We start from the raw sequence: 16834 nt of genomic DNA on the forward strand, positions 1-16834 counted from the left end.
GAGTGCGTGCGCGCGTGTACACACATCTGCGACTTCCGCGAGGCGCGCTGCAGCGGGATGCACCTGTCTGTGTTCGCCTGGCGTTTCCCTGGAGGAACTCGTGCCTGAAGAAAGAAAAAATTACTGTTACGTTAAATGGTTCTCTAATATGCCAACTGCTTTAAAACAAATTCACCTTTTCAAAGCAAACATCCTGGCAGAACTGTCATCTCAACATGTAAAGTGGGAGGTGAGTCCTCAGTTTAGGGATGTGGGTCAGGGGGTGCTGATGGGGGGCAGACACGGTTGCTGCCCCCCACCCCCCACAGCCACTTAAGGCACGGCTGCTGCAGCTCCCCGGTGCTGACCGCCTCACCCGGGCTCAGCTGAAACTCTGGAACATCCCGGGCCTCCAGGACCACCCCCAACGGGTGGGGGGGAGTCAAGAGACAAATGCCCTCCTCTAGTGTCCTTGTCCTCAGTGGGCCAATGCTGAGGCCCCAGTAGGACTGTGCCTCTGTGGTCTTCTCTGGCAACCTTGTAGTTTGAGCAAATTCATCAGAATTTCTTCCTTCCCTGCCTCAGTTTCCCTACCTCCTCACCTTTGCTTCCTAAGATCATCTTCCAAATAAACTACCTGCACCCAAGTCTTGGTCCCAGTCGACTTTGGGGGAACATGGTAAGACCAGGAGCATCTGGCACTTGTGAGAGGGGGAACCCTGCAATGTTGGGGGCATTGGGAGCATTTCCTCCATGGCACCCCCAGCCCAGGCTTCCCAGACCCTGCCACCCTGGAGCTACTACTGTTTCCATCAATTATCATCCTGATTGAACTAACAGTAGAGGGTTCTGCTGTTTGCAACCAAAACCTGGAAAAAGATTTAAGAATTAGGATGGGGTCTTGGACACTTTGATCCACAGAAAGCTCTGCAAGCATCAATTTGAACATACATAATCTTTATTAACAATCAGGAGAGGGGACTGGAGCCAGGTCCAGCAGGCAGCCCCGACCCTGCAGTGCCCATGGCCCAAGAGGAGTGTGCCAAGGCTGTGGTGCCCACTGCACCTTCATGGGCTCTGGTGGACTCAGACCAGCTGCAGGAGTCAGGGGGACCACAGCAGAGTGAGGAGCAGCAGTAACCTGGAGGGGTCTGGCCTGGGTGTAGTGCGGGACATCATCGTCTGGATCCAGGTGAAGTACTGACTGACGTTGGTGTAGACACCAGGCTGGTCAGGATGCCCACAGCCCCTTCCCCAGCTCACGACTCCAACCTGATACCACAGTCCATCCTTGTCGCAGACCAAGGGTCCGCCTGAGTCACCCTGGGGAGCAGCATGGGTGAGACCAGCCTGGGGCAGGCTCAGGGAGCAGATGAGGGGCTGGGAGAGCAGGAGGGGCCGTGGGGCTGGGTGCAAATCCTACTCCTCCCCTGGCAGCAACTGAGCTTCAGTTTCTGCATCTGCAAAGTGGGGCAATAGCCTCCCAGGGTTGGTGGGATGATCAGAGGAGGTACAATTTGTTCAAAATGAAAATCATGTTTTATAGCCTTGGTAAATAAGGACTAAAATAGTTCCTCAAAAACAAACCCCCAGGGTGGGTTGCTCTCAGGCTCGGGGTTGGGAAGGGTGAGATTCCCTGGTGGGGTACAGGCACTCACTTTGCAGGCATCTATGCTGCCATTCTCGACACCAGCACAAAACATGGAATTTTGGATTATACTGTGGTCTGCGGGGTGTTCCAACAGGTCGTTACATCTGGTGTTGTTTAAGATGGTGACCTGCCCTTCCCGGAGGTTGTAGGGAGGTGGAAGAGATGCTGGGGAAAGGACAGAGAAAGGCAGCAACCTTAGCCTCTCCTCTGCCATCTAGGGCAGGGGGAAGAGGGAGGGCACATGTTACATGGTGATGGTGTCTCTGCCACACCCACAGTGCCCAGAACATTGCTTATCCAGCACGTCATGCATAGTTAAGAATATCACAGAAGTTCCTTAGAGTTATGGATGCTGGGGGAAAAAATATCATAAAAGGACCTGACCCAATGGATGGACAGGCTGTGAAAGCTCCCTCTGGGACTCAGTTTCCCTGTGTGTAGAACGGAGATGATAGCACTGGCCTGAGCCAGTGGAGAGAGTCCTTAGCCAAAGCATGGCAGGGAAGGGGCTAAGGTGGATGAGAATGTTTATAATTACTATACTACAGTTGCACGATCTAGGTCAAAACTTGCCAAATTTGATGAAAGATGTGAATCTACAGATTCAAAAAGCTGAGAAAATTCTACGTAGGATAAACACAAAGAAATCCACACTGAAATACAGTATAATCAAACCATGAAAGACAAAGAGAGTTGTAAACAGCAAGACAGAAATGACTCATTAAGGACCAGGGCTCTTCAACAAGATTAACAGCCAATTTCTTTTCAGAATCCGTGGAAACCAGAAGGCAGTGGGATAGTGTATTTAAAGTTCTGAAAGTAAAAAACAGTCAACCAAAAATTTTATATTAGGGGAAACTATCCTTCAAAAAATGAAGGAAATATCAAGACAGTTCCAGTGAAACAAAAGCTGAGAGTGTTCATCGGTAGCAGACCTATCCTAAAAGAAATGGAGAGAGGAGTCCTTTGGGCTGAAATGAAAGGACACCAGACAGTATCTCAGCCATAGGAAGAAAAAAAGAGCCCTGATCAAGGCCATTACATAGGTACGTAAAAAGCCTGTATTATTGCATTCTTGGTTTATCACTTCTCTGTTTTCTATACAATTTAAAAGACAAATGCATAAAACAATAATTATGAATGTATATCAGTGTTTACAAAATGAGTAAAGAAGTAAATTGTAGCAATAACAACACAATGTGGAGAAAGGGAGCTATATAGAAACAGAGATTTTGTATATTATTGAAGCTAAGTTGGTAAAAATTCAAAATAGATTGTCATATGTTTAAAATGTTAATTATAATTCCTAGAGCAACCACTAAGAAACTAATTAAAATATACAGAGGGAGGAATTGACAAGGAAATAAATATGGTAGACTAATAAAAACATCACTTAAACATCAAATGAGAAACAAAAAGATTTTTAAAATAGGTATAGATATTCAAATAATAACATGGTAGAAGTAATTCTTTCTGAATTAGTAATTACTTTTACTATAAATAGATAAAATGCACCAAGCAAAAAGCATTGATTGGCAAAATGGCTTAAAAACACAGGATCCAGCTACACACTGTCTAGAAGAGATTCACTTTAGATCCAAAGACACTCACAGGTTGAAAATGAAATGCTGGAAAAAAAGATTTCATGGAAATATTAATAGTAACCAAAAAGAGCTTAGGTTGCTCTATTAATAAAAGATGGAATAAACTTTAAATGAAAACTTGTCCTGTATAAAGAATATTGTATATTAATAAAAGTGAAATCATAAAGAAAATATAATAATTATAAACATCTACACATCTAACAACCAAGACCCAAAATATATGAAGCAAAATTGACAGAATTGGTGGGAAAAAGAGATAGTTCTACGATAACAGCTGGAGACTTCAAAGCCCCACTTTTAACAGTGGGTAGAACAAGCAGAGAGAAGATCAACAAGAAAACAGAGGACTAGAATAACACTCTGAATCAGTTACTCCTCACAGACATACAGGAAAGTCCGCCCAAATAACAGCAGGATGTACATTTTTCTCAAGGGCACGTGGAACATTCTCCCAGATAGACCATATGGCAGGTCACAAAATAAGTCACAGTAAATTCGAAAAGATTGAATTCATACAAAACATCTTCACTGACCAAAATGGAATAAGACTAGAAATCAGTAACATAATAAACACTAAAAAATCCACATATATCTGGAAATTAAACAACACAGTCTTAATCAACCAGTGGGTCAAAGAAGATATCACAAGGAAAGTTACAAAGTACTTTGAGATGAATAGAAAGGAAAACAACAGATGAAAACTTATGGGGTGCTGAAAAAGTAGCTCTCAGAAGGAAATTCCAGCTATAAATGCCTATATTAATAAAGAAGGAAAATCCAAAATCAATAACCTAATGTTACATCTTAAGACTAGAAAAAGAAGAGCATAATTTAAAAAAATAGCAGAAAAAAGGAAATAACAAAGAATAGAGAAAAACAAACCAGAGAGTAGAAAACAAAAAAGGAAATTAATGAAACCAAAAGGTGTTTCTTTGAAAGATCAACAAAATTGACAATGAAAGTGGGGACATCACTACTGCCCTTATAGAAATAAAAGGACTATAAGAGAATATTATGAACAATTTTACACCAGCAAATCAGATAACCTAGAGGAAATGGAAAAATTCCTAGTAGAGACACACAAACTACCAAAACTGACTCAGGAAGAAACAAAATCTGAACAGATTTATGAGTAAAGAGATTAATCAGAAATAAAAAATCTCCCAAAAAAGAAAAATCTCAGGATCAGATAGCTTCACAGGCAAATTCTACACTTGAAGAACAATTAACAACAATCCTGGCTGCATGCAGTGGCTCATGCTTGTAATCCCAGAACTTTGGGAGTCCAAGAAGGGAGGATCGCTTGAGGCCAGGAGTTGCTGGGCAACTCAGCAAGACCCTATCTCTCCAAAAACTATAAATAAAACTAAATAGCCGGGCATGGTGGTGTGGGCCTGTAGTCCCCGCTACTTGGGAGGCTGAGGTGGAAGGATCAATTGAGCCCAAGAGTTTGAGGTTGCTGTGAGCTATGACTGCGCCACTGCACTCCAGCCTGGTGACAATGCAAGACTTGGCCTCAAAAAATAAAAACAAACAAACAAACAAAAACCAACAAACAAAACAACAACAACAAAAAACTCACCAACACTCTTTTTTTTTTTTGAGACAGAGTCTCACTCTGTTGCCCGGGCTAGAGTGCTGTCCATTTTCTGTGGTTAGATACAGAAACACTGGCCGTGCTGTTGTCCCTGCCCACATTATCCAGAACGTTCATAGGAGGCGCAGGCTTGGAGCCCAGGAGCACCAGGCGACCCCACACCCCAGCGGGTAGCGGGCCCTATCACTTACGTTTGTGTAAGTCCACTCCATGATCCTACCATGACCAAGTCCCCTAATGTCACATTTTTCAGAAAGTATCCCCAACCATAAGCGATGTATGACTGTATACTAAATACCACTGAACTGTATACCTCAAAACTGCACACTTAAGACTTTGATGGTTGTAAATTAAGTCTCAATTTTAAAAAATCACTGCCTGAGGCTTTTGTTACCAGGCTGACCCCAAAACCCCCCACCCCCGCAGCCTGGCCTCCCTCTCAAACTCTCCTTCTGGCCCCCACAGTCTGGGGCAGCAAGAACTGAGTGTTTGGTTCCTGCCCTGGCAGGTGGGAGCCAGCGCAGAAAGGCAGGTTAGGTGACGAGGGGAGCAGGCCGGCAGGGGGTCCCGCCATGCCCAGGCCAAGGAGGGGGGTGCTGTGCCTGTGTGGCAAACGGAGGTGGAGGGTCATGCCGGGGCCACCCCAACCCTCCATCGCCCCACCCCATCTGTCCCCAGCCTCACTCTCATTTTCCCTGATTGACCCCCAGCCGGTCACCCAGCAGTCGGGCCGGTGCAGGAACATGAAGGTGGACGACAGGACACAAATGGGCTGGATGTACTTAGAGTAGGTGACAGAGGTGGCCAGCTCAAGCAGGGCTATGTCGTTGAATAAAACTTCCTTGTAGCGGGAGTTCACAATGATGTCCCGCACCCTGTGTCGATTCGCGTGGGCCTGCACACTCCACACCGATGGCATGGAAGTCAGCTCCCCAAGCTGCACAGACCACTTGGAAGGATCATAGTTCCTGGCAAAAGAGAACAGTCAGGGGCCCGGAAAGGAGAGTTGACCACCAGAGCACACGGGGGGGGAGGGGGGGGGGTCCCAGGCCGTGACCTGAGGCTGTGGGGCAGGTACTACTTACTCGTCCTGGACGCCGTTAGGAAGTCAGCAGCCCCACGGTCGTCCCCGCTCAGACCCCCGACCCGCACCTTCCCGCAGACTCACGTTCGGAAGCAGTGCGCAGCCGAGAGCACCCAGCGGCGGCTCAGCAGGCTCCCTCCGCACCGGTGCCTTTTCTCCAAGCGCAGGCTGACCTGCCACGGCCAGCGCCCCCGCACTGTCTCCACTCCGCCCACCACCAGTGGGTGAATACCGCGGTGGCCGCAGGGCCCTGGGATGGACAGACGCACCCGCGGCTCAGCTGCCAAGCCTGCCCGCCCCTCCCGGCCTCGCCCCCGCGGTGCGTGCAGGGGGTCCCCTGGAATCCGCGCGTCCTCCCAGGGCCCCGGCGCGTCCCGGGGTCGTGTCCAGGTGGAGGAAGGTGACCGGGGACCCTCCCACGTGGTCCGCAGGGCCCGCCCCTCCCCCCAGTGCCCTTCAGTTACTTGACAGCAGCCTCGTGTCCATGGGACCTGGGGTGGGAGAGGAATAGATGAGGCGCCCTCTGCGCCCCGGCCCACGTGCACCGCGCAGGGAGGCGCGATCCTGGCGCCTTACCTGACAACAGGTCGGCCTCCTGCGACTCTGGGAGGAGGCAAGAAGGTGAGCTACCCGCGCCCCCCGTGCCGCCCCCGCGCCCCCAGCCCGGCAGCGGCGCCCCTGAGCTCACCCGGCTTCCCGAGGGCCCCCCGCGCCAGCAGCAGCGCCAGCAGCAGCGCCCCGGCCCACGCGCCCATGGCCTCAGCTCCGCAGCGTGGCGCCCCCTCTGCTTCCTCCTGCTCCAGGCCGGCGGGGCGCCCCCTGGGGAGCGGGAGCCAGGGCGGCCCCAGCCCAGCACCTGCCCCAGCTGGGCCTCCTGGGCCCCGGGCTGTCTGGGGACCCTCAGGCCTCACAGCGCCCTGGCTTTCCGCTCCTGTGAGCCAGGTCCCCAGCCACACTCCCTGGCGTGGCCCAGGAACTGGTGGCCCTGAACAAGCCCTTTCTTTTCTGCAACCCAGAGGTCCCAGCTGTCCCCCGTGGCCCTCTCTCCTCCACCCACTACTTCCTCCAGGACCCAGGACCTGGCCCACAGCCAGAGCCCCCGTTAAAGCTCATTAACAAGTCTTCATTGAGGGCCAACTGAAGGCCTGACAGCGGGTCACCTGTTGCTGAACGTGATGGTCCCGGGGTCGTGTCCAGGCGGAGGAAGGACCCACAGGATGCCAGGCGGCCGTGTTCACCATCTGGAGGGCTCTTAGCCTACTCCTCTGCCCGCTGCCCTGCAAAAGGCCCCACGAGACTGCATGGAGCCTACGGGCACCTCTTCTTTCTTGTGGGCGAAGCTGTGGGGCTGCCAACGTACCCAAGCTGCCCTCCAATCCTAGCTGTGAGCGGACAGCTGAGTCCGGTCCATGAGACCACCCTCAGGGTCAGTGAGTCACAGTTCTCAGCGAAACCAGCGGCCTCCTGGTCCTGGTCTCCGCAGTGAAAGGTGCACAGGTCAGGGCCCAGGAGAGCCCAGGGCGGAAGTTCCAGTGCTCTCCCAGTGCAGCCTGCGGACAGCGCCCCGTCCCCCCAGCACGGAGTGCAGCAGCACACAGGAGGTGGCAGACAGCAAATGGGGGAAGATAAGATTGTTATCTGATCTGGATTCCGGAAGGACAGGTTTTCTCTGTGGATTCTCTTTTTGAACTGTGATCTCTTTTGTAAATTCTTATTTTGGTTTAAGGACATAAAAGATTGTAAATAAGGGGTCTTATCCCAATTTTCCTTTCTCTTACAGAACTGGTCTAGTTGCAGAATACTATTATAGTTTAGAGAACCATTCTTCCATCATTTCTCCTCTGATCCCTATGAATATTGAGGCCAAGTAGTATTACAAAAGAAAATCATTATTTTTCCTTATCATTGATTCATAACTCAACAGTCAGTTATGCTGTTAAATTTCCTCATTTTGTATAGAGATTTGTCTGCAATGGCTGAAGCAAGACCCTGCAGTGAGGAGGTGCTTGGGGTCTATGGAGTGGTATTAGGGGATCCCTTCCCAGAGAATCACCAGTGGGCGGGCTACCACCTCTCATGTGTGTCAGAGGGTCCTGAACACAGGAGAGTGTTGGGTTGTTCAATGTGCCGGGGTGAGCTGGCCCCTTATGTGCACCTTGGGGACCAGCTGTTGAAGTCCCCTCTAACCCAGAAATGGGGTATGCTCTTCCGGCGGGATTTCCTGTAAGACAGACAGCTTCATGTCATGGGTCATACAACCACAACACCCCCGCTGAGCTCCTAATCACCTAGGAACACCCTAAAAGGGCGAGAGGGAGCGCTGGCTTTGACTGCTGTCTTTGACCTTTGGAGTCCAAGGACCTTCATTTAATAAACCTCTAATGAGGCTGTTGCTGTGACCATCAAAATTTTTAACTTGTTTGCCCAAATAGTTACACAAACCAAAAACACAGACACAGAGACAAGTGAAAACCTAAACCAAAACGAACTCAGTACCTCTGCCCTTAACCTGCAGGACTCTATCAACTGGGACCTGACTGAGATGCCCCTGGTGTGGGACTGTCACCTACAAACCTAGACCAAAGACAATTTAAGGTATAAGCCCATATTAATGAAGTATTCACCCAAAAAGATGTCTGTTCTAGAAGCAATTTCTTTCTTTTTCTTTTCTTTTCTTTTCTTTTTTACTGGAGCCACGCCCAAGAAGCCTTGAGCAAGTGGACTCCTAGAAGCAAATTCTTTCCTCAAAAGAGCAAGTTGCCCTTGCAGAAATTAAAGTGAGATGGCAGAAAACAGGGACCTCCCATCAAAGCCTCTAGGTAAATGGGTCTAAGTGACACCACTCAGGGTTGGTGAGGGGCCCCCACCGAGAAGCAACAGTGCCTTGGGCTGGCAGCGGCCCCACCCTGGGCACCAGAATTTGTTCTCCAGCTAATGGGCTCCTTGCCCAAAGTGCACAGGAGCCGATATCTTGGCACCAGCTTTGAGAAAAGAGGCTTCGTTGCAAAGCCTGCCAGAAGGAAGACAGGAGGCTCAGCCATCTTCCTGACTGGGGGGCTGGGGCAAGTGTCAGGGCTCGGAGGGGAAGGGAAAGGAAAGGTGTGAGGAATGTTGGCTTGGCGGGCCGTGACTGCAGGGCTTCACATTTGGCCATTGATGGCAAGGTATGTTGAGGCAGCTTTTAGCCCTGAATCTTTTGGGCCAACAGACCCCTCACTTCTGAAAGAGTTCCAGCAGTCAGGTTCCAGTCATGTCCCAGTCTTCTGGGTCCCAAGGGGAGGAATCATTAATTCTGGGTGTTTTAGAGATCAAAGAGCTTTCTATTGTACGTGCCTGAGCTACATGACTTGCAATTTTGGGCTTTGTTATACCTAAAAGGCAACTCAACATTTTGTTATCAACAGGGTAGGCCCAGTTTGGGCTGTCCCATGGTTACAAATCCTCTACGTGTGACGGGAGCTGTAGTGTCAAGAGAGAAATGCCCACCACTAGTGTCCTTGTCCTCAGTGGGCCAATGCTGAGGCCCCGGGCAGGACTGTAGCTCAATGGGCTAAAATGGCGACCTCCTTGGTCATACAAACTCATCGGAACTTCTTCCTTACCTGCCTTTGTATTGTCACTATTATTATTATTATTTTTGAGACAGAGTCTCAGTCTCTTGCCTGGGCTAGAGCGCGACAGTGTCAGCCTAGCTCACAGCAACCTCAGACTCCTGGGCTCAAGCAATCCTCCTGCCTCAGCCTCCCGAGTAGCTAGGACTACAGGCATGCGCCACCATGCCCAGCCCCTCCCCTGCCTTGGTCTCCCTACTTCTTCACCTGTGCTCCCTGGGACCCCCTGCCAGATAAACTCCCTGTACCAGGTCCTGGTCTCGGCCAGCCTTGCAGGGCCAGCCTTGCAGGGACCGTGGCGAGACGGGGAGTGGCTGGCGTGTGTGTGCCGGGGAAGCCCGGGATGGGGACGTTGGGAGTGTTTCCTCCTTGGCACCCCCACCCCCAGCCTTCCCAGCCCCGGACACGCTGCAGCTGCTACTGCTCTTCCAGCCAGGATCGTCCCGAGAAGACCTCTGCCGCTTGTAACAAAACCTGGGCTAATGCACGTGGGTGGGCAAAGACTTAGGGGTTAGGGCAGCTCAGGGGCTGAACTGGACATGGGTGACAGGGAGGAAGTTGTCAGGGCGCCCCCAGGCTGGAGGAATGCTCTGCCAGGCGTCTCTCAAATGTGTTTATTAGCACACAGGACAGAAGAGACCAGAGCCTGGCTCAGCAGGTGACTCGATCCTCACGGGCACAGGACACTCAAGCCTCAAGCTGCAGGAGTCGGGGAGCCCAGAGCAGCGTGAGGAGCAGCGGCAGGGAGGGGTCTGGCCTGGGCATGCCACTCCGGGTCATCACCTTCAGGATCCATCTGAAGTGCTGGCTGACGTTGGTGTAGACACCAGGCCGGTTGGGCCGACCACAGCCTACTCCCCAGCTCACGATTCCAACCTGATACCACAGCCCCTTCCTGTCGCACACCAAGGGTCCACCTGAGTCACCCTGGGGAGCAACATGGGTGAGCCTGGAGCAGGGTCAGGGAGCAGCAGAGAGGCCGGGAGAGCTGGACGGGCCATGGGGCTGGGTGCGAATCCTACTCCTCCCCGGGCAGCCACCAAGCCTTAGTTCCCGCATCTGCAAAGTGGGCCCACAGCCTCTACCTCCCAGGGTTGGTATACGGATCAAATGAGGTAAGGGACACAGGCTGTTCTGAGCCCTGGGACTGGGAGTGGTGCAAGGGACACTCACTTGGCAGGCATCTTTGCCGCCTTCGGGATAACCAGCGCAAACCATGTCTCCCCAGATGTCCATGCGGAAATCAGGCCTTTTATACAGGTGGTTGCACATGGAGGTGTTTATGATGGCAACTTGCACTTCCTGGAGGGTGTAGGGAGATGGCAGAGCTATTGGGGGATGGGGGGACAGAGAAAGACAGCAACTTGAGCCTCCTCTCTAAGGAGGGGTGGCACAGGCCGGGGGTGGGCCTGGCATGCTACTCTTGATGAGCCAGAGAGGGGAGCTAACGCCTGGGGATTCGTGAGCATCATGGGGATGTGGCTGAGGCCCCTGTCACCAGGCTGTCCCCATCCCTCCCGCCCCCTCCCCGCAGCCTGGCCTCCCTCTCAAACTCTCCTTCTGGCCCCCACAATCTGCGGCAGTGAGAACTGAGTGTTTGGTTCCTACCCTGGCAGATGGGAGCCAGTGCAGAAAGGCAGGTGAGGAGAGGAGGGGAGCAGGCCGGCAGGGGGTCCCACTGTGCCCAGGCCGGGGTGGGGGGGGTGCTGCTGTACCTGAGTCTTGAGCACAGATGAATGAGGGTAGGACCCCACCCCCAGACCCGCCTGACCCCAGCCTCACACTGATGCTCTTTGATGTTCCCCCAGCCGGTCACCCAGCAGTCCGTCCGGTTCTCGAACTCTAATGTGGAGGCCAGGACACAGATGGGCTGGATGTGCTTAGTGTACACGACGGAGGTGGACAACTTCACCATGGCGATGTCATAGGGTGAAAACCCCTGGAACTTGGGCCTTATATAAATATTCTGCACCTGGTAACGATTGTAGTAGGCCTGCAGGTTCCAGAAAGATGGCATGGAAGTCAGCTCGCCAAACTGGACCGACCACGAAAAGGGGTTAGTCGACCTGGTGGGAAGGAGAGAGCAGTCAGGGGCCCTGGAGGTGGCATTGGCCACCTGAGGGCAAAATGCAGGTCAGGCTGTGGGGTTGCTACTCCTGCCCCTCCCAGGCACCATTAGCAAGTCCTTCTCCTGGGCACAACAGCCCCTGTAGACACGGGACAGCCCAGAGAGGCCACAGCCAAAGGCCCAGAACCTGGGGACTGTGAGGGACGGTGGGGTCTTGTCAGCTCACAGAGCTGTCCTAAGAATACTTGAATCGAGCCGAGTCCTCCAGCGGGACCCCCAGACAGCGGCAAAGAATGAGCAGATGCGCCCGGCAGTGTGGGCGCCCAGCAGGGTGCAGCCAGCACGGCTTCCCTGGGAGTGGGCGCCACAGCCAGGCTCGGTGCCCAGCAGGCGCCCCTCATCCCTGTCCTGCACTCCTGTGGCACACAGCCACCAGAGGTGGAATGAGGGCGGATGGCATAGAGGTTGGTGCCATTTGGGTTAAGGAAAAAAAAAGAATACCCCCAAATGAAGGTAGAAATATTCTGGAAGAACATTCTGGAAGAACCTGAACAGGGTTCCCCCCAGGGTCACCAAAGGAAACCCGAGTGGGTGTAACCGGTGGAAGCTCAGCCTAGGGCTTAGGAGAACACCAGACTGCACCGACGTGCACTGCGCATGCCCAGGTGCTGGCCCAGACTGCAGACCAAGGTCGGGGGCACTGCTCTCCCACCTGCCCCAGCCGCCCCCACCTGACCCCAGACTCACCTACGGAAGCAATGCGCAGCTGTGAGCACCCAGCGGCGGCTGAGGAGGCTCACTCCGCAAAGGTGGGAGCCCCAGAAACGCAGGCTCCCCTGCCATGGCCAGCGCCCAAGCTGCGAGTCATCTCCACCCACCACGCGCGACGGGATGGTCCGCCGACCGCAGGGCCCTGGGATGGACAGACGGACCCCGGCTCAGCCGCGAAGCAGGCCCGCCCCTTCCGGCCTCGTCCCCCGACCCGCGGTGCATACAGGGGGTCCCCGGGGCTCCGCGTGCCCTCCCAGGGTCCCCGTGCGCATCCTGGGTTCCTGTCCAGGTGGAGGAAGGTGACTGGGGACCCTCCCATGTGGTCCGCAGGGCCGGCCCCTCCCTGCAGGGCCCATGAGTTACTTGATAGCAGCCGCCTCGTGTCCATGGGACCTGGGGTGGGAGAGGAATAGATGAGGCGCCCTCTGCGCCCCGGCCCACGTGCACCGCGCAGGGAGGCGCGATCTGGGCGCCTTACCTGACAACAGGTCCGCCTCCTGCGACTCTGGGAGGAGGCAGGAAGGTGAGCTACCCGTGCCGCCCGCGCGCCCCCCGTGTTGCCCCACCGCGATCCCGCGCCCCCCGTGCCGCCCTCGCGCCCCCAGCCCGGCAGCGGCGCCCCTGAGCTCACCCGGCTTCTCGAGGGCCCCCCGCGCCAGCAGCAGCGCCAGCAGCAGCGCCCCGGCCCGGGCGCCCATGGCCTCAGCTCCGCAGCGTGGAGCCCCCTCTGCTTCCTCCTGCTCCAGGCCGGCGGGGCGCCCCCTGGGGAGCGGGAGCCAGGGCGGCCCGGGCCCAGCATCTGCCCCAGCTGGGCCTCCTGGGCCCTGTGCTGTCTGGGGACCCTCAGGCCTCACAGCGCCCTGGCTTTCCGCTCCTGTGGGCCGGGTCCTCAACCACACTCCCTGGCGTGGCCCAGGGACCGGTGGACCCGAACAAGCCCCTTCTTTTCTGTAACCCAGAAGTCCCCTGCCCAGGACCCTGGGATTCCCCCCCAGGCCTCCAGGTGACCTTAGTACCCCCAGGACGTGCTGCTCTGCTGCCCACTGAGCCCAGGGGCAGGGCTGCTGAGGAGAGTGGCCTGTCTGCAAGTGGGGCTCTTTTTTGAAAAGGCCACATATTCAAAGTGATCCCCAAATGCAGAAAGAGCTGAGAAACCAAAGAGCCAGTCAGTCAGACAAATCCAGTTTGTTGGTAAAGGATGATTTATTTGGGGAACTTACGGCAGAAGTTGGACCACATCAAGATAGCTAAATCTCCACACCGGCTGCCCCCTACCCGGAGCCTATAATTGGTGCCATAACATTAAGGTTGCTTTGATCTAAAGGCAGGATTAATAGTGAGCACGTGTTCCTATGCGAAGGAAATACAGTAGAAATCAGGAGGTGTGCACGGGAACAGGGTTAATCAGAAGTCAACATGGATAATTAGCATCCAAGATGGAGTCACTTTTGTCTCCACAGGTCCTAATAGTGTGCACCTCCCAGGGCTGCTGTGAGCATCTGGTGACACTCTGTGGGCCAAGTCCCCATACACAGGAGATATTTCCATGGATCCCTTTCTGTGCCCTGGAGGCAGCTGTGGCTCACAGACACAGGGAAGACCGCCCGGGGGGAGGAAGTGTCCTGGCAGCTCCAGGCTTTATTGCCTCAGGGACACACATCTGCAAAGGGACCCCACCCCCAGCCTCATGGGCTGGAAAGCTGGATTCCAACAGTGGCAGAAACCACCAAAGGAACCCGTGGCAGTGGCTGCAGCCCATCGCTCTGCCGTGTGGGCAGGGGTGAAAAGGAGGTGAAGATGCCAGGCTCTGTCCCTGGGAGCCCACAGGCTAGCAGGGAGGGTACAGAGCAGCTTAGGGCCTGCGGGGGACAAGTGAGAACCCAGAGCTGAGCTGAGGGCCACAAGGGTTTGAGGAGGGAGAGTTGTGGGGATGAGGGATGGCTTTCTGTAGGGGGAGGGGCCAGAGAGGGTCCCTGGAGGACTGGGCACTGGGTGGATCGCAGCAGGCAGCTACCCAGGGAGGGGATGGGCAGGGAGTCATTTCGAGAAGCTGCTACTGGCCGGGAGCACAGAGAGTGCACGAATTTGGAACATAGAGGCTGAGGTAATGGGATGCCCTGTTAGGTAAGCCCCAGGGAAACAAGGGTCCCCTCAGGGGTCCCAGCAGCAGCAACAGGCCTGAGAAGAAGGTCCCAACAAGCCTTGGTGAGAAGCTGCTGTCATCTGGGCTTGAGCTGCAGATTGTGCTGGCAGTGCATGTGGTGTGGATGGTGACGCTGGTGCAAGCACCCAGCTTCTCAGGGAGGCCACAGTTGGACCTGCAACTCACCGCCCCTGCCTGGGTCCAGGCGCCACCAATGTCACAGACCAGGAGGACTCTAGAATCGCACTGGGAGAAAGAAGGGGTCCACTGTGTTGGAGCTTGAGGGCCAGCTCAGGGCCAGCAGTCCTCCTCACAGAGGTGGGAAATTGAGGTTCACAGCCCCAACCCCTATTCTAAGACTAACCTAGCGAGCTGCCTGGAGACCATGCAAGGACATTGCTGCAGATAGGGAGCTCACGCTGGGTCCTACACCCCCATCAAGACTTAAGCAGCTGTAGCATTTTGCCTTTTTGACAGCCCAGCCCCCACCAGACTGCATTCTGCCTTATGGCCCAGCAACCCTGGCACCTTCACATCCCTGGAGCCTCATTGACTTCCCTGGCCTGCAGCCACCACCGCTGCTCACAGCTGCAGCCAGGACCAAAGCTCAAGCAACTGGCAGCAACCACACTTCCCCCAGCAGTGGAGCTGTTGCACATTAGCATGTGCCCTGAGGACAGCCTCCCCCGCCCACAGGTGCATGCCTGGAGTCCAGCCTCCTGCCTGTGCTGCTGCCACTGCTAGCAACCCTGCCCCTCCCCAGCTGCAGGGCCACAGTGCACTTGCATGCTCCTTGAGGGCAGGCTCCCCCACCCGCCACCACCACTATCGCCACGCCCAAGCACTGCACCTGGGGCCGGGTTTCGCCCTGCCTTTGCCGATCATGGCCAGCACTCCTATAGACCATGAAGGGGCCTGAGGACAGGCCCACCTGGCCTGGTTCTGCCTCCCCAGCACCCAAGCATGCCATCCAAGGGCCTGGGGATCACACCACCCTATCCACCACCATTGGCACCTGAGCACCCCTCTTGGGGGACTGAGTATGGACCCACCTATTCTGCCATTACTACTGCAGCTGGCACCCACCTGCATGTATCACCTGTGGGCCTTGGATCTGGCCATCCCCACCTGTCACAGCAACCACCTGGATCAGCACAGACTGCTTGGGAGCCAGAGGGTTGTCCTGCCACTGCTACTGCCATTGCCCATGCCATACCTGCTTTCCAGGGGCTTGAGAACCCAGCCACCTACCTGGCCCATTTCTGCCACTGCCAGAATTCAAGCAAGAATCAATCTGCGCAAGGGCAAGTTGGCCCAAGAATCAACCTTCCTTCACCCACTAACACTGCATGCCAGTGCATGCCACCCTGGAGCCCCAAAACAGGCATGCTTGGCTTGCTGCTGGCACCACTGGGGCCTGAAGACAGGCCCACCTGGCATCCCCATTCCCAGCACCCTTAGTCACTAGGGGTATCACAAACACCACTGACACTGTTTATAGCCAAAGAAATTATGCAGAGACTACACTACTACATGCACTTAGAATTAAAGCCAAAGTGCCCTCAGCCAGCACCAGAGATACATCTTCAGAAAAAAACTCCACCCCATGAAAGAAAAATTTTAAAAAATGGAAGAAGCAGCTATTACACCAGATGTGCAGATATCAAGATAACCTCACAAGAAACATGAAAAAACAGGAATATGACACCTGCAATAGAGCACAATAATTCTCCAGCAGCAGATTCCAATGTAAAAGAAATTTGTGAAATACCAGAAGAAGAATTGAAAATAATGATATTGGCCAGGCATGGTGGCTCACATCTGAAATCCTAGCACTTTGGGAGCCCAAGTCGGGAAGATCACTTGAGGCCAGGAGTTCGAGACCAGCCTAAGCAAGAGCAACACCACATTTCTACAAAAAATAGAAAAATTAGCTAGGCATAGTGGTGTGTGCCTGTAGTCTGAGCTACTAAGGAGGCTGAGGCAGGAGGATTGCTTGAGCCCAGGAGTTTGATGTTGCAGTGAGCTGCACTCTAGCCCTGGCAACAGAGTGTGAGACTCTGTCAAAAAAAAAAAAAAAAGAAAAAGGAAGAAAGGAATGAATGAATTAAAGTAGCTCAGTGAGATGCAAAAAACACAGATAAACAGTATACATAAATCCAGAAAACAATTCAGAACGTGAATGAGAAATTTACCAAAGGGATATACATCATAAAAAAGAACCAAATAGAAATCTTGGAACTGAAGAATTCATTGAATAAAATAAAAAAGTACATCTGAGAGCTTCAGCAATAGACTAGATCAAGCAGAAGAAAGAATTTCAGCA

The 16834-nt window shown here is 53.6% G+C and overlaps 2 protein-coding genes across 3 annotated transcripts; both read right to left on the reverse strand.

The window, feature by feature from the left end:
• Window positions 1–1083: 1083 nt before the first annotated feature.
• PRSS41 (serine protease 41) lies at window positions 1084–6670 on the reverse strand. 2 transcript variants are annotated; one of them, XM_069486941.1, is made up of 6 exons: window positions 6604–6670; window positions 6492–6518; window positions 6000–6165; window positions 5516–5799; window positions 1638–1795; window positions 1084–1302 (listed from the first exon to the last, which is right to left on the reverse strand). In XM_069486941.1, exons 1-6 carry the CDS (start codon window positions 6668–6670, stop codon window positions 1084–1086), a joined length of 921 nt encoding a protein of 306 aa, XP_069343042.1. The 2 variants fall into 2 exon arrangements, with proteins under 2 accessions (XP_069343042.1, XP_069343041.1); XM_069486940.1 differs by lacking the exon at window positions 6492–6518 and adding an exon at window positions 6200–6222 and having other exon boundaries at window positions 6561–6670.
• Window positions 6671–10213: 3543 nt separating this feature from the next.
• On the reverse strand, window positions 10214–13063 carry LOC138394088 (testisin-like). Its single transcript, XM_069485707.1, has 6 exons — window positions 12997–13063; window positions 12844–12870; window positions 12342–12507; window positions 11309–11592; window positions 10700–10854; window positions 10214–10453 (listed from the first exon to the last, which is right to left on the reverse strand). The coding sequence occupies exons 1-6, from the start codon at window positions 13061–13063 to the stop codon at window positions 10214–10216; spliced, it is 939 nt and encodes a 312-aa protein (XP_069341808.1).
• Window positions 13064–16834: the final 3771 nt, after the last annotated feature.

This window comes from Eulemur rufifrons, chromosome 14 (assembly GCF_041146395.1).
Source record: "Eulemur rufifrons isolate Redbay chromosome 14, OSU_ERuf_1, whole genome shotgun sequence".
In the NCBI taxonomy this organism is placed as follows: Eukaryota; Metazoa; Chordata; class Mammalia; order Primates; family Lemuridae; genus Eulemur; species Eulemur rufifrons.

Coding starts and splice junctions, on each gene's coding strand:
- PRSS41 (XM_069486940.1), bottom strand. CDS start 6,670: ATGGGCGCGTGGGCCGGGGCGCTGCTGCTGGCGCTGCTGCTGGCGCGG. Junction 6,166..6,199: donor GGGAGGGGCGGGCAGGCTTG/GCAGCTGAGCCG, acceptor TGTCCATCCCAG/GGCCCTGCGGCCACCGCGGT. Junction 1,303..1,637: donor GCAGCATAGATGCCTGCAAA/GTGAGTGCCTGT, acceptor GCTGCTCCCCAG/GGTGACTCAGGCGGACCCTT.
- LOC138394088 (XM_069485707.1), bottom strand. CDS start 13,063: ATGGGCGCCCGGGCCGGGGCGCTGCTGCTGGCGCTGCTGCTGGCGCGG. Junction 11,593..12,341: donor GCTGCGCATTGCTTCCGTAG/GTGAGTCTGGGG, acceptor CCTTCCCACCAG/GTCGACTAACCCCTTTTCGT. Junction 10,454..10,699: donor GCGGCAAAGATGCCTGCCAA/GTGAGTGTCCCT, acceptor GTTGCTCCCCAG/GGTGACTCAGGTGGACCCTT.